The sequence below is a fragment of the Epinephelus moara genome, chromosome 5 (assembly GCF_006386435.1).
Source record: "Epinephelus moara isolate mb chromosome 5, YSFRI_EMoa_1.0, whole genome shotgun sequence".
Classification (NCBI taxonomy): domain Eukaryota; kingdom Metazoa; phylum Chordata; class Actinopteri; order Perciformes; family Serranidae; genus Epinephelus; species Epinephelus moara.
In genome coordinates this window covers 36,409,491-36,424,260 of record NC_065510.1, presented here as the reverse complement: position 1 = coordinate 36,424,260, position 14,770 = coordinate 36,409,491, and the positions used below count along the sequence as shown (strand labels likewise).

At 41.8% G+C, this 14,770-nt stretch overlaps 1 protein-coding gene across 1 annotated transcript in view; it reads left to right on the top strand.

Moving 5' to 3' along the window:
• Positions 1–14,770, top strand: part of adgrl3.1 (adhesion G protein-coupled receptor L3.1) — a 174,475-nt gene that overhangs the window by 117,558 nt on the left and 42,147 nt on the right. The window contains exon 12 of the mRNA XM_050044160.1: positions 6,594–6,777. Within this exon, the coding sequence (XP_049900117.1) occupies positions 6,594–6,777 (184 nt within the window). The remainder of the gene's footprint in view (positions 1–6,593; positions 6,778–14,770) is intronic.

Genomic DNA, 14,770 nt, shown 5'->3' with positions numbered 1-14,770 from the left:
CAGGCTTTCCCCCCCCCACTCTCCCCCTGAAAAGTCTTAACGTCAGCACCAGTCAGCAATGTCACATCACAGAACATGGCTTAGGACGATATGCAAGCTGACACACACACTCACACATGCATGCACGCCACAAATATATAAATATATTTTCAACAATGATCTCATGCCGTCGCATCCAAACAGGCGGGGTATTTTGATGCGTGTCTCTTTAATCCAATGAATTTTCAAGGAGCGGTTGCTCGCAGACAGATAGTTACAGGTTCGAATCAAAACGTTCCACCACACACCTTGGGTACTGCATGGGGCTGGGAGTGATCGATTATATAATTAGCCTTAGTAATGTGAAACAAAATTATACCAACAGTCCCTTACTCTGCCAGATAGAAATGTGCGTGATTAGGGATGTGGTGTGGTGCTGCCCTCTCCTCGTTAATTATCTACAGCACTAATTGCCAAGTGAGGAGAGTGGGCAGGAGGTTTGGGTTCTTAATAGAGACAAAAAATAATTGAATTCTCTCTTTCCTTCTCTCTCTCTTTCTCTCTCTCTCTCCCTCACACTTCATCTCTCCTCCTCTCTCACTTCGTTTGGGGAACTGGGGACTCGTTTCATGTATACTAAATTGGCAATTTATTCATGATGAAGTTGGTGGTGTGGAGAGGCTTTCATGCTGTAGGGTGGATTGATGGAGGGAGGTAGAGTCTGCAAGGTAGACAGAGAAAAAGAGAGAGGGGTGGAGGAGGGGAAGGGGTAGAAATTAAACAGAAAGAGACGAGAGAGTCACAGAAACAGAAATGGAATGCGAGAGAAAGAGAGAAACAATAAAGGGGGCAGTGAGGAGACAGTGATGCTCAATGACAATGTCTAATTTGCCCTCTATTTATGGATGGCGGGTCAGAACATGGCATGCTGTGAATTTAAAGCCTGATTTAGCTGCAAACTCATCCTGTCAGGGAAGACAAACTCCCAACAACAACTGACAGATAAGCCTGCTCCTCTGATGAAAACATTTTCAAAACATGCACTTTCTCAGAGCTCAGCCAAGCGACTAAAAGAAGGGGGAAAAAAATCCATTCTTTCTTCTACTCTCAACCCTTTTCCATACTTCGAACATCCCAACTCCGTCATTTTTACAAAGTGTGTCCTACTGTGCGTGAGTGTGCACATACTGTACATCCATGCACATGTGCTTGTGCGTGTGCTCCCCTTGTGTAGTTGGGAGTAGTAGAACAGCCCAGCTCTAGTCTGTCTTGCCGCTGCTGTTTACGCTGGATTACCCCAACGCTTCAAAGCATTTCACTTCTGCCCCATTTACTGGCGCGCGTACGTGTGTGTGTGTGCGTGCGCGCGGCTACGTGCACACACGCCTACCCTGTAACACATAGTCACATACACACACAAACGACACCCTTATCTGTCTCTGCAGAGTCTCTCCCCTCTTTGAAGACCTCTAAAAAAACCTGTCTCCATTTTAGCCCTCAAGTCCTCATACTTGTGCGGATAGAAATGTCACCAACGGCACCAGAGCTTACAGGCACACCCACACAGACACACATACACACACACAAACACATATATTTCATCTTTGAGTTTGTGATGTGGAGATGTCCGGACCTCAAGGAAATCACACCCCTTCTTCTCCTTACCTATCTCTCTCCTCTACAGATCCAATCTCGGGCGCCAGCGAATTAAATTTCAATGAAAAAATTATATGAAATTGAAAATGCAAGATAATCAAAAGTTCAATAAAAAGCAATGAAAAGTTTAATGAGAGTAGAAAAGGGGGGTTATCTGAAACACATCAAAGTGAGCGCTTGGGAGCAGCACCACCAGCGTGAGCGAATGGAAAGCCACCGCTGTCATATCTGTTGTGCCTACAGAGCATCCACTCCTCTGTCTGTCTCACTCTCTCGCTCTCCCTGTTGCCTGGACTGCTACTGTACAGCAAGTGGAGCAGAATGATGCACTGCAATGCTTCTCCCAGCCCCCCGTGCACACCCTCACACACACATTTTGATGCCAACACACATGCATCCCGCACTCTATTCAAACACATTTACCTGCACATTGATGCACTGCCACATTGAATGTTTGGCATGTATATATGTCACTGCACGTGGACTCGTTCATGCACATACAACACTAGGACAACAGAGAACAGCATCATTCCCACAGTATAAACAGTTAACAGGAAATTCTGGTTTCACACAACTTGGGTCCACTTTTTGTAATTTTTGGCCATCATTCCGTGATAATTGTACTCATCAAGTTAATTGCAGAGATCTGGGAACACAACAACACGTGTCCAACAGGGCAAAAAAACACAAGCTGTCAGACAATCATACAGGTTTTGAACGAATCCCCAAATTAGACAAAGCTATTTAGAGGAGATTGCAAAGGCAAATTGTAAAATTATTACTGTATTGCTCGCTCAGTAGACATCCATCATGCTTTACAGACTGATTTCCTGGTTAAACTTTAACTTACTGTACTGACAGAGAGGGCTCACAGTGTTCCTGCGCAATGTGGGATTTTTACCCAATGTTTTGGGCAGAGATGGAAAGAGTACTACAATATTTTACTCAAGTGAAAGTTCTGTTAGTTTAGAAATGTTGTTCAATTGACTTGTGTATTTTGTACTAACATAAAAAGTAGGTCACTTACAGTGTACTCTGAGCAAACATCACTGCCTTACGTTTTTAAAAGGGAAATGGGTGGAGGGAGAGTAAAGAAAAATGTATGATGGTGATGTTTTATGATAGGCCTATTAAATCAAAAAACATATTTAGGCCACAAACTAAAAAGCATTAAACTCATTACCATATACAGTCCACAGAGCCCTTATGTACAGACCAACCCATTTACCAGAAAAATTGTTCGCATTGTATTATCTTCAAACCATGTATATGTGACATTTGTAAGTTATTATGTAGCAGATATGTTGGAACTTCACATTTCTTTAAATTTCAACAGTCCAGTGGTTAATGTATGGATAGATTGAGGCACACAAACCACATGATTATGATTAGGAGAAGATCATATTTGAGCTTAAAAAATAGTTTTGGTGGCACAGTCACAGAGAAGCTGTCAACATCTTGGTAAAAACAACAGCTTTTGATGGCACAACCCCATCTGGAAAAACAGCAATGTCTCTGTAAAATAAAAAATGCTTTTTGTGGTACTATCCCCAGTGGAAACACAACAATGGGTTGCTAAAAAAACACCAATGTTTGGTAGCTAAAAAGATGCTGGAAGACACAGTGATGACTCGCTAAACAACAACCAGTTTTGTTGTTTGTTTTTAACAGTGGTCTGCAGTAATCTGCAGCTTTGTTGGTATCTGGCCTGGATGTCACACGATCTACCATCCCCTCCACCTTCCAGTGACAAAGTCAGCTTTTACACTGTGTCACTTTAGAAACACTGATGTGATGGGTATGAAACATACAAATGTGGCATATTTGGGTGGTTTGCAGACACACACAATATCAACATTTGCTTCTGGTGACTGAGGCTGTCAAAACCAACAATACATTGAAATTCTATATAACTCTACAGCCTGTGCATACAATTGATTATCAATTACGCAACCAAGAAAGAGATAAAAGGTGGACAATTAAACTACAATTACCAACAATAAAGAAAAAGAGCTATGAACACCGCTGCCGATACAACAAGCCTTATTAGGCTACAGAAATGAAATGACCTGACACTTCTTATAGAATCAGTAGCAGAATAAAACATCGTCAAAGCAGACAACACTGAGATGAATATACAATAAAAACTCCACAGTGGCTGAAGCCACAAACACGTGGTTTATTAAAGCAAAAAGAGAGTCACGCTGATTTTGCACAATGTGTAGCACACACACACATACACATACTGTACACATACACACAATGCTACGTTGACATCCTCCTCTGGAGAATTACAGCCATCATGAGCTTGTTGTTGCGGCCTACTCACTTGTCTAAACATCATTTTGAGAGTCTTGTGCAATGCAGTGTCTTCCTCAAGCTGCTGTAGGTTCATCTTCTCTGCTTGTTTATTCGTTTATGCTTTCAAGTACACTATAACCAGCCCACTCAGGCTCTCTGTCCCACTGTGCTCCTTAAAGGTTTCAAACATATTGAGCAGAAAGAGGCTCTGCAGTCACAGTGACAGGGATTAACGCTCAGAAACAGCAGAAAGGGCTTGCACACCTCACAAAAGTTTAAAATCAGAAGTCACTGCTGGAGGATCCACCATGAGGATTTCAGTATTTAGCATGACCCAGTATGCACCTATTGTAGGTGTGTTTGGATGTGGTCACTGAGCGTGCTCACAGGGTGGCGCATAAAACCAGCGATTAATTAAATAAGGTAGATGCAGCCTTTATTATATTATTTATTTGCATGTAAAATTACAGAAAAAAGTGTAAAAAAAAAAAAAATGGATGTCACAATTTCTAAGTGCACAAGGGGATGTCTTCAGATCTCTTCTTTTATCAGGCCAGTATTAAAAAATCCAAAAATATTATATTTACAATGAAATGAAGCAGCAGCTAGAGCCAGCAAATGTTTGGAATTGTTCCTCGATACATCACTTAAATGATTAATCATTATAATACTGCTGACAGTTTTTTTATTGACTGTTGAGCTACAGCTGATGATTATTTTCATTATTGATTTTTATGTAAATTATGCTCCAGATTTACTGATTATTGATTTTGTCAATAAAATGTGTGAGAAAAACTGAGAAAGGAGCCAGAACTGAGCAGGAACCAGAGAATATTTTGTGATTTTGCCCAAAAAAATGTCTCAAATGATTAATTAATCATTAATGAACCTGGGAATATTAATATTACAGGAACTCAAAGGAGCATTAAAGCTTGTAGTCATCTGTCCCAACCAATGAGGAGACAGAAACAGCTTTGCTGGTGCATGTGTATGCATGTGTGTGCTTCATATCCACTCCTGCTTATTCTGGTTGTTTGCTGAAGCAGTGGATTAATTAGTTTTTGTTTACATGTAGCCCTCCCAAACTCATCCGATATGCATCCCAGCTAATTAGCTGCTACCGCTAAAAGAGGACATCATATTATCATATTAGCTTGTTGGCTAAGCATACTGTATCTACATGTGGATATCACACCCCCAAAATAAACAGGTAGATTAGCTCTAATTCCAGAGGACGACTGCACGTTTTGTAGCACATGCCATCACATGAGTCATCATCTACAGTGTTTATCTATCTAGGACACTTTTTCCTACCCACACACACACACACACACACACACATACACACACACAACTTCTCCACAATCGCTGTTGCTGTCTTCTCTCCTCCCTCCTGGTCTCTCACTTCTCCCTAACTCTGAGTGAAAGGGGCAGAGAGGGAGTCAAATGGTTGATGTGTGAATGCCAATAAACTGATGTCTCTCACTTTTCCTCCCTACCCTTGCAATTCCCCGCTGAACACCCTCTTTGCTTGTATAATGGTGCCTGCGATCCCTTTTCCCACTTTCCCATCCACCCTCCTCAAGAGGGAGAAGCATTGAAAGAGCGAGAGATAAGTCAGGGATGGGAGCGCGCTTGCGGAAAAGGGTGGTTTACAGTCAGAGAAAGAGAAAATAAAGAGACAGGCGGGAGTGTGAGATGTGTGTGTTTGATAGCACCTGTATTCGCTTTTCCGCCTCCCTTGTTCCCAGCGGACGCCTGTCACCATGGACTCACTGGACTGTTTTATCGCTCTCCCATGGCTCTCCCCTTCCTCTCCCCCCCACCTCCATCGGCTCCCTTTTCTCTCTGTTTCTCTATCTCTCCCAGGGTCTTTTAAGATGTGTGTGTCTGTGTGTGTGTGTGTGTGTGTGCAAGTCTGAAAATCAGGAGGTGAATTCTTAAGAGCATAAAGGAATGTGAGCTGGAGACAAAATAAGTATTGTTTCACAGAGAGCGATTCATCTACACGAGCCAACTCTTCTCCTTTTGGTAATATTTTTGGATTCATAACCGCTCTGCGCGGCTGGATATGACCCAGCAGACATTATCTGATAAAACGCTAATTTCTTCTCAGACCCCTTAAGCACAAGTTTTCCAACTTAAAGATAAGACTGTTGCTTTAAAGGGAAAAAAAGGAGAAATGAACCAGGTTTGGGGGTGTAGACACATGGTGATTGCAATCAGCTAATTAGCTTAGCTTGATTTTCAGAACATCTGTGATGGATTTTCTATCACAACATCCTTTTTATAAAGAGAATTTAGAAAGAAAAAAAAAGAAAAGGTGGTGATGAACATTAAAAAGTGGATTTTGAAAATGTACTTTTTATTTAGTAGCATCTGTGTTCTTGCCTTTGTTATGTCTGCATGGGAATGCTACATTTGCATTGCTAACATTTTTTGTTGTCATGATTTATCAACATGATAAATGAAAAGCCACTGCATTCTTACTGTTGCATCCCACTGACTGCTGTCCTCAGTAGTTATGGTGTAGCAATGTTATTTGCACTATGAATGGATTTGCATTAATTTTCACATTAGCCTTGTTGACTGAAAGGGATGAGAGTGTTAGCATTAGCTTCCTCCGTGTGACCTCCGTGTCTCTGCTGCTGCCCCAGGCTATGGTGGAGACGGTGAATAATCTGCTGCAGCCACGAGCCCAGGCAGCGTGGAGGGAGCTGCCCACCAGCGAGCAGCTGCACTCGGCCACCCTGCTCCTCGACACTGTGGAGACTGGGGCTTTTATGTTAGCTGACAACCTCCTCAAGACTGACACTGTGCAGGAGACCACTGACAACATCCGTGAGTACATTTTTTTTTTCGCTTCCTTCCCCATCCTCCAAACTCAGTTGGACTCCGCAACTGTCAAGAAGCTTGTTGAGATGCCCTCAAGCAAGACACTTTACCTCCATTTGCTCTAGTGAAGCTACACAGTGGCCAAGTGTTGTAGGCTGTGGCTGCAAATGGGCATGTCCCAGGTGTTGAATTGCAGGCGTGCGAGGTATGGCTTGGCAGGAACAGTTGCAAGTTGTACGTTTTGTTGACTTTACCTATATACAGTCAAGTAGAGAGATACATAACAGTGTGCACTTATTTTGGCAGTAACGCTGTTCTTAGATTTCAGAGTTTTCGTGCTTTCCTCCTTCTTTTTTTCTACAGATCTTTTAATAACGTAAACCAGCTCAGGCCGCTAAAGATCTAAGAATATGATGTAATATCATAGTAAGAGGCAACGCTGACAGCAGGCATTACTGAACCCACTGCCTCAGATCTATGTTTTATAATACAAACCAGAAACAAAGTATCTAACTTCACAGTGCATCAAATATTATCATCATCTTCCATGTGTGTAATTAAACAAAAACACACGTTCTGTACATGTGAGTGGACATGAGTGGACATGAAGGGAAATAGGGCAGAATAATGCTTTTGTTTCACTGCTTAGATGGTTAAGAGAGAAACATATGCCAGATTAGGTCGTAGTTTATCTGAGTAAAACTGAAACAGCACCGGGGCCATGCATATGACTGGCTAAACAACTGCCTGACTGCATATAAAAAAAGGTACAGTAATATGATGCAAGGTAGATTCAATAAGGAAAATAAAATACTTTAATACTGAAGCAGAGACAACATTAAACTTGCATATTAAAGGAGTAGCTCTGATTTTTTTTTTTTTTTTTTTTCAAATGTGGTTGTATTAGGTACTTGTCAATGGTCAGTGTATTACCTAAAATTAATGGTCAGCAAGCTCCCAGTTTAAAGAAGCAGGCAGGAGTACTGCCACAGGAGCTAAGCAATGTCCTGCTGTGGATTGGAGGTGGCAGCAAAATGTATTTTAGGCACTTAAAAAAGGCCTACCTAAACGAAAAACAATATCAGTCTAAGTGGACGCTGCATTGAGAATATTTTCACCACTTTACCTTGCCGTCAGACAGCCCTTTTCTTTGGCACTCCATTTCTCAACCCTACAACTTCGATATTCCTACGCATAAGAGCAGCTTTGCCGCACAGTGGCAGTGTTACGCCACAGGTCAGACTGAAACGAAACTTTCAAACTTTTAAAGATTTCAGACAAAGAAATGAAAAAATGCAGCTGGCATCTCTGAAGACAGACAGCAACACTCCACCTGCAAGGCTGAGACAGCTCGGCGTGTGCAGTGAATATTTCTCTCAAGAGGATTATGTAAAACCAGCTGGAGAGCACTGCTGTACCCAATCATTGGGTAAAATAAATACCTACGAATAAATGAAGCAACTTACCAGACAAACAATGAAGTGTGAATCCCTTTTTCTTCATCTTCTGATTTGGAATTTTGTGTTGTAACCAGGTCCCACTCATGGCAGCAGTCGCTTTTTGGGTCTGTGAGCATGCGTTTACAGTTCACAGTTTGCTTGATCTCTTTCTTGGCCTTTTTTGTTTGTATTTGTTGTCTCCTCCATAAACTGCCGAAAGTCTGACCCCAACAGCTGATCTGTGGTGTAATACAGTGCACACACACAGACACAGTTGCGCTGTATCTTACTGTACAGTGTTAGAATAGCAGTAATTCAATATGTTTAATATCTTTACATCATCAAACAGTAAATCTAAACTAATTAGTTATTTAATAATTGCAGGTGGGTTTCAGGTTTCTCAATTTACAACTTCACTCCTCCTCCTCCATGTCAGCCCGAATCACATTACACCTTGCGTGATCATGAGCATCAAGTCCTGATTTGCTACATAGCCTGCCCCATGGTAGAAACAGTACTGCCACATCTTTACTGATGGATATCACGTCACCCATCCCTACCGTATGTAGCATTTTGTGTTTGTATATTGGTCATATATGTAGATTTTAGGAACGAGATATTTTTCTGCCAGTAAGAAATTCAGATCGACTGCGTAGTGTAAAATGTTTTCAAATTTCCATGTGTGCAACTCATAAACCCCTCTGTCAAATTAATTAATAACTTGTGTGCATGAATAAACACAACAGAGACAGAACAGAAAGCTGCTATCCCTTAATAAACATTAGAGGGATGTCAAAGATAACAACTTTTTTTCATGTATCTCAGTCTAAAATCTGAATTAAACGGAGTGTAAAACAGAAGTGGCTCACTCTGATATCTGAAAGAACATCCGATTGTATATCAAAATTGTACGATAAAGAGTCACAAGGGCAAATGGAATGAATACAATAACATAACCATAGGAGTTTGAATTGATGAGGTGAGTAATTTCACCACACTTTTGCTGAAACACGGTCTCTCACCTGCCACCATTGACTGGGTGATCAATGGGAAAAGAAGAAAAAGCTCCAAAAATATAGCTGTGATTGTATTTGCCAGACATGATTAACTACTTGCAAAAATTTCAACATTTTGGTGGCGTTCCCAAAGCAACATGTCAGATAGACTAAACATATTTACAGCTGTACGTGACTGTTCTATTATGTAGAGCAGGATTGTAAAGCTGTCAGAGGGAGGTCATGATGAAGAGGTCCAGGTTGTTGTGTGAGAGGTTTTTCAAGGGTCAAATCCACAGAGACACATCATCATCTAACAAAATGCAAGAGGGGGAAAAAACCTGGCCTTGAGGCGTCTAAGGCAGGGATAAATTGTTTGCCAGAGACAGTAATTTTTATTTATTTATTTTTCCCGTATTTTCCTCCCTCCGCTTGTAGGCGGAATTGACAAAGCAGAACAAAGCTAGTTATTATGGTGTTGTGCACATCACTTTCCTCTCCTCTCTCTTTCTCCTCCTTCCATCGCTCCTCATCCTCTCTCACTGATCCCCTCATCATTGGGCCATGGAATAAGGCAGAAATACTGAAACATAAAAACCCTGTTTGCCTTTCATGCCTTTAGCTGATGATATACTGTATCTGTGAGCCATCTTTTCATCTACAGCCAGACCAGCGAGTTGCACTCACTCATGTTTTTCTTGATTATCCCCCTGTTTACTCCCCTTTGGATTTGATGTTTCAAAAGTTCCTACAATTCATCTCCCCATTACTGGGATTCACTGGGCTTGTGTAGAACCCAGTAAGAGATGAAAAGTCATAAAGGAGGAGCGGGAGGATGATGAGTAAAGAACAAGACTGCATGCTTGAGGGTGATGGTGGTGGTGGAATGTCAAATGATGCTCTGAGGGTGTTTTTTTGTGCTCATCTTCACATCAGTAAGCAATGAAATCATTTAAAGAAACAGTGTTTAACATTTAGCGGTGACGATTGCCGATTGCAACCAGCTGAAACTTCTCCGGGTTAGAGTTCATTGTTCATTACGTTTTTACTGGGAGCTGAATTATCCACAGAGGTCTCTCTCTCTCCAAAACAAACAGACCAAGCAATTAAAACCGGTAAAATCACAGAATAAAGCAGTGTCACTTTAAAAAATAGTGTTTCTCCTATGCTGTTTGGCACATCGCAGACAGGCTGCTCGCCCAGCACCTGCTACGTGTGCTCACCTTTTATCTCTGATAACATACGATCCAGACGTTTGGGTTTTTTTAACAGGTAGACGAATTATCCACAGAGATCTCTCCCTCTCCAAAACAAACAGACCACATGATTTAAACCAGTAAAAACACTGAATAAAGCAGTTTCATGTTCCAAATTAGTGTTTTTCCTACCCAGTTTGGCATGTGGCAGCCAAACTACTAGCCCAGCACCTGCTAGTGTGTGCTCACCTTTTTTCTGATCCAGACATTCAGGAGGTTTTTACCATGAGCCAAATTATCCACAGAGATCTCTTCCTCTCCAAAACAAATGCACCTAGTGATTTAAACTGGTAAAAACAATGAATAAAGCACTTTCATGTTCCAAATCGGTGTGTCATCAACACTGTTTGGCATGTTGGAGACAGACTGCTGGTCCAGCACCTGCAAAGGATACTCACCTTTTTTCTGATCCAGACATTTAGGAGGTTTTTACCATGAGCCACTTTTTCCACAGAGATCTCTTCCTCTCCAAAACAAACAGACCCGGTGATTTAAACTGGTAAAAACAATGAATAAAGCAGTTTCACACTCCAAATCAGTGTTTCTATGACACCGTTTGGCATGTTGGAGTAGGGCCACTAGCCTAGCACCTGCTAATGTGTGAGCACCTTTTTTCTCTGATAACTTAAGATCCAGACTTTCAGAAGGTTTTCACCAGAAGCTGAAATATCCTTAGAGGTCTCTTCCTCTCCCAAACAAACAGGCCTGGGGATTTAAACCGCTAAAAACACAGAATAATGCAGTTTCATGTTAAAAAAAAATTGGTGTTTTGCAATGCTGCTTGTCACAGAGGGGCTCTGAACTACGGTAGCCAATACGAAAACACAAATGGCTATGTCTAGAGCCAGTGTTTCGTTTGTCCGCTCTGGGCTACTGTAGGAACATGGCAGACTCTGTGGACCTGCTCCCTATGTAGATGCAACCCGTTCATTCTAAAGTAACAAAAACACAAGGATACTTATTTTCAGGTGATCATACACTAAAGAAAACATAGTTATTTTATTCCACCTACAGTTGCAATCAAATTTATTCAACCCCCATTGCATATTAGACCTATTGGCAAAATATACAATTTCTCAGCTGTTTGCAATAAACAAATTACACAAGAACTGTTTAAGTAGTTCAATGAAACTAATATTACAAGGGTTTTGATCCAAATTCAACACAAAATGCTACTTTTAATGACTATTGCTGTCTCAAAATTATTCAACCCCTTCATGACAAGCATCTTCAGTACTTAGTAGAACACCCTTTTGCTGTTATGACCTGCTGCAAACGTGATGCATAGCCAGACACCAGCTTCAGACAGCGTTCCTGAGGAATCTCAGCCCATTTCTCATGGGCCATGGCCTCCAGTTCAGTAATATTCTTGGGTGTGCGTTTTGCAACCACCTTCTTCAAATCCCACCAGAGATTTTCTATGGGGTTCAAGTCAGGCGACTGTGACGGCCACTCTAGAATCTTCCATTTCTTCTTCTGAAACCAAGCCTTGGTGGACTTTGAGGTATGCTTGGGATCATTATCCTGTTGGAAGGTCCAATGACGCCCAAGCTTCAGCTTCCTCACAGACGGCATGACGTTTTTACCTAAGATTTCCTGATACTTGACTGAATCCATCGTGCCCTCCACACGCTGCAGGTTTCCAGTGCCAGAGGCAGCAAAGCAGCCCCAGAGCATCACTGAGCCACCGCCATGCTTCACTGTAGGCAGGGTGTTCTTTTCAGCATATGCTTCATTCTTCTTCCTCCAGACATACCGCTGTTCCATAGGCCCGAAAAGTTCCAGTTTTGTTTCATCACTCCACAGAACAGAATTCCAAAACTTCTGTGGCTTATTTATATGGTTTTGAGCATAATGGAGCCGACTTTTCTTGTGCTTTTGGGTCAGTAGTGGTGTACGTCTTGGAGTCCGGGCATGGAGCCCTTCAGTGTTTAGTATGCGCCTTATTGTGCAAACTGAAACCTCAGTGCCTGCTGCCACCAAGTCTTGCTGCAGGTGTTTTGCAGTCACTCGAGGGTTTTTGACCACTTGCCTCCTCAGGAATCTGGTGGCAGCCGCTGATAGTTTCCTCTTTCTGCCACGTCCAGGTAGTGTAGCCACTGTTCCTTTAACTTTGAACTTGCGAACTATGCTTCCAACTGTATCTCTAGGAACATTCAGAGCTTTTGCTATCGTTTTGTATCCTTTTCCTTGTTTGTGCAAGGCAATGATTTCTTCTCTGAACTTTTTGGACAATTCTTTTGACTTAGCCATATTTCTAACATGCAATCAAACGTCACTCTCAACAAAACCCTAGCCAGTCCAGGTATTTATGTGTTCTGTCTCAAGCACACCTGAACTAATGAAGCCCTTGATTAGTTGCACCAGGTGTGCTTGAAACAGGGGGTTGAATAATTGTGATTAGTTGCATCAGGTGTGCTTGAGACAGGGAGTTGAATAATTTTGAGACTGCAGTAGTGATTAAAAGTAGCATTTTGTGTTGAATTTGGATAAAAACCATGGTAATATTAGTTTTATTAAACTATTTCAACTGTTTCAAATTTTACATTTTGCTAATAAGCCTAATATGCAATGGGGGTTGAATAATTTTGATTGCAACTGTATGACAATAGATCCCCCGAAATCCTACACACTGAACCTGTAAGTCAAGTCAATTTGACTTTGTCTCCCCTGAGTTTAAGCACAGCGGTTCATTCCCAACAACTGCCATCCTACACAATTTCACCTTACATAATTTCAGACTTGTATCTCCTCCATTTCTTCTCCCTCCACCCCTCCTCCTGAACGCACCACATAAATGTGGTTACATAAACAGCCATCGAGATGTAGGCTAGCACATCTCTCTGAAGAACTTAAAACAGGAAATCATCTTTTTGTGGAAAATTTTGTCTCCGCATCCCTCTCCTTTTTGTGCCGTTAATCTTCCCTCCCAGCTAATCCAGTGGGCAGATCCACCGTGATTATCTCTCCCCTTTATTCATAACCGCCTCTCATCTCTCTCTTCCCATCCTCACTTCCCTCTCTCTCCCCGTCTCCTCCCTCTCTACTCTCCTCACTGCACTTTTTAAGCCCCCCCTTCGTCTTTTTATTTTTTTTTATTCACAAGTCTTTGAGAGGAGAGTGAGCGACAGGAATAAATTATTTGAATGACACATTTTTAAAGAAGCCACTGCATCTACTGTAGGTGATATTATTGTGTTAGATTGTTTGTGTGACTGCGCGGTGCGGTATTAGGCAGATGAATAAATGGTGTTATTATTAGAACCAAAACAGTGATTTGAAGGGATAACACAGCGGTAACAGCGTGCGCGTGTGATAACGATAATGAACAAGTGTGTTTCTTAGGAGGAGGATTGTCATGACAAGGATGCTTTAATTAGATTAGACTCAGCGTGTTTTGATACCCCGCCGCTGTGTGTGGGTGTGGATGTGTGTGTACATGTATGTGTGGGTAGGTCGGTTAATGTGTGTGTGTGTGTGTGTACATAGATTGAATGTTTAGTTTGGCTCCTGTGCAAGTAAGGGACACTTAACCAGCGTTTCTTTTGCCAGTATTTGCATATCAGTGTCTGTGTTTATGTCTGCCTGCCTCCATTTCCTCTCGCCCAGACCTTAGCATCTCTTGCCTTTGTGCCCTATCTATTGTACTCTGCGAGAGAACATCTCCTTTCCGCCTGTCGCCACTCTCTTCTCAACGTATCTGCTCGTTCCCCATCTCTCATGCGCGCTTTCTGCTTTACCTCTCTCCACCACTTCTCCCTGACCTCCTCCACTTCCTTTCCCTTTCACCCTCTTCTCCCACTCCACCCCCTCCTCCACTCTCATTTCCATCCGAGCACGTCCTTGTGTTGTTTATTTGATCAAGGAGCTGTTTTTCCACCATGAAAGCGGTGTCTAAATCACCAAATCACTCAGAAGCACAAGGTAGCGATACAGCAAAGGTATAATTAGTCCTTAATTAGAAACTTTATCTAATACATTACACAGGCGTAATCGGGAATGTGCTAACGAACCTGGATGGTGAAATTAGATTCCCACAATACAAGAGAGAGGCTGGATTAACTACCTCCATGTGTTGGACCAGTTGCCTAGAGACATTGTTGCCTTTTTTAGTATAAAAAAAAAATCTGAGTTATTTCACTTTGATGCGTGTCAGCCTTTTTTTTTTCATTTTCTTTGTTTAGAAGAAGCCAGCTTCAGGATTCATGCCTGTGTTCTGCTGTGAAGCACTTAGTGAGAAAACATGGTTATTACAAGAGGCTGCAAAACAAACCTGATGTAACGTGCTATGCTATGACTTGACGTTAGG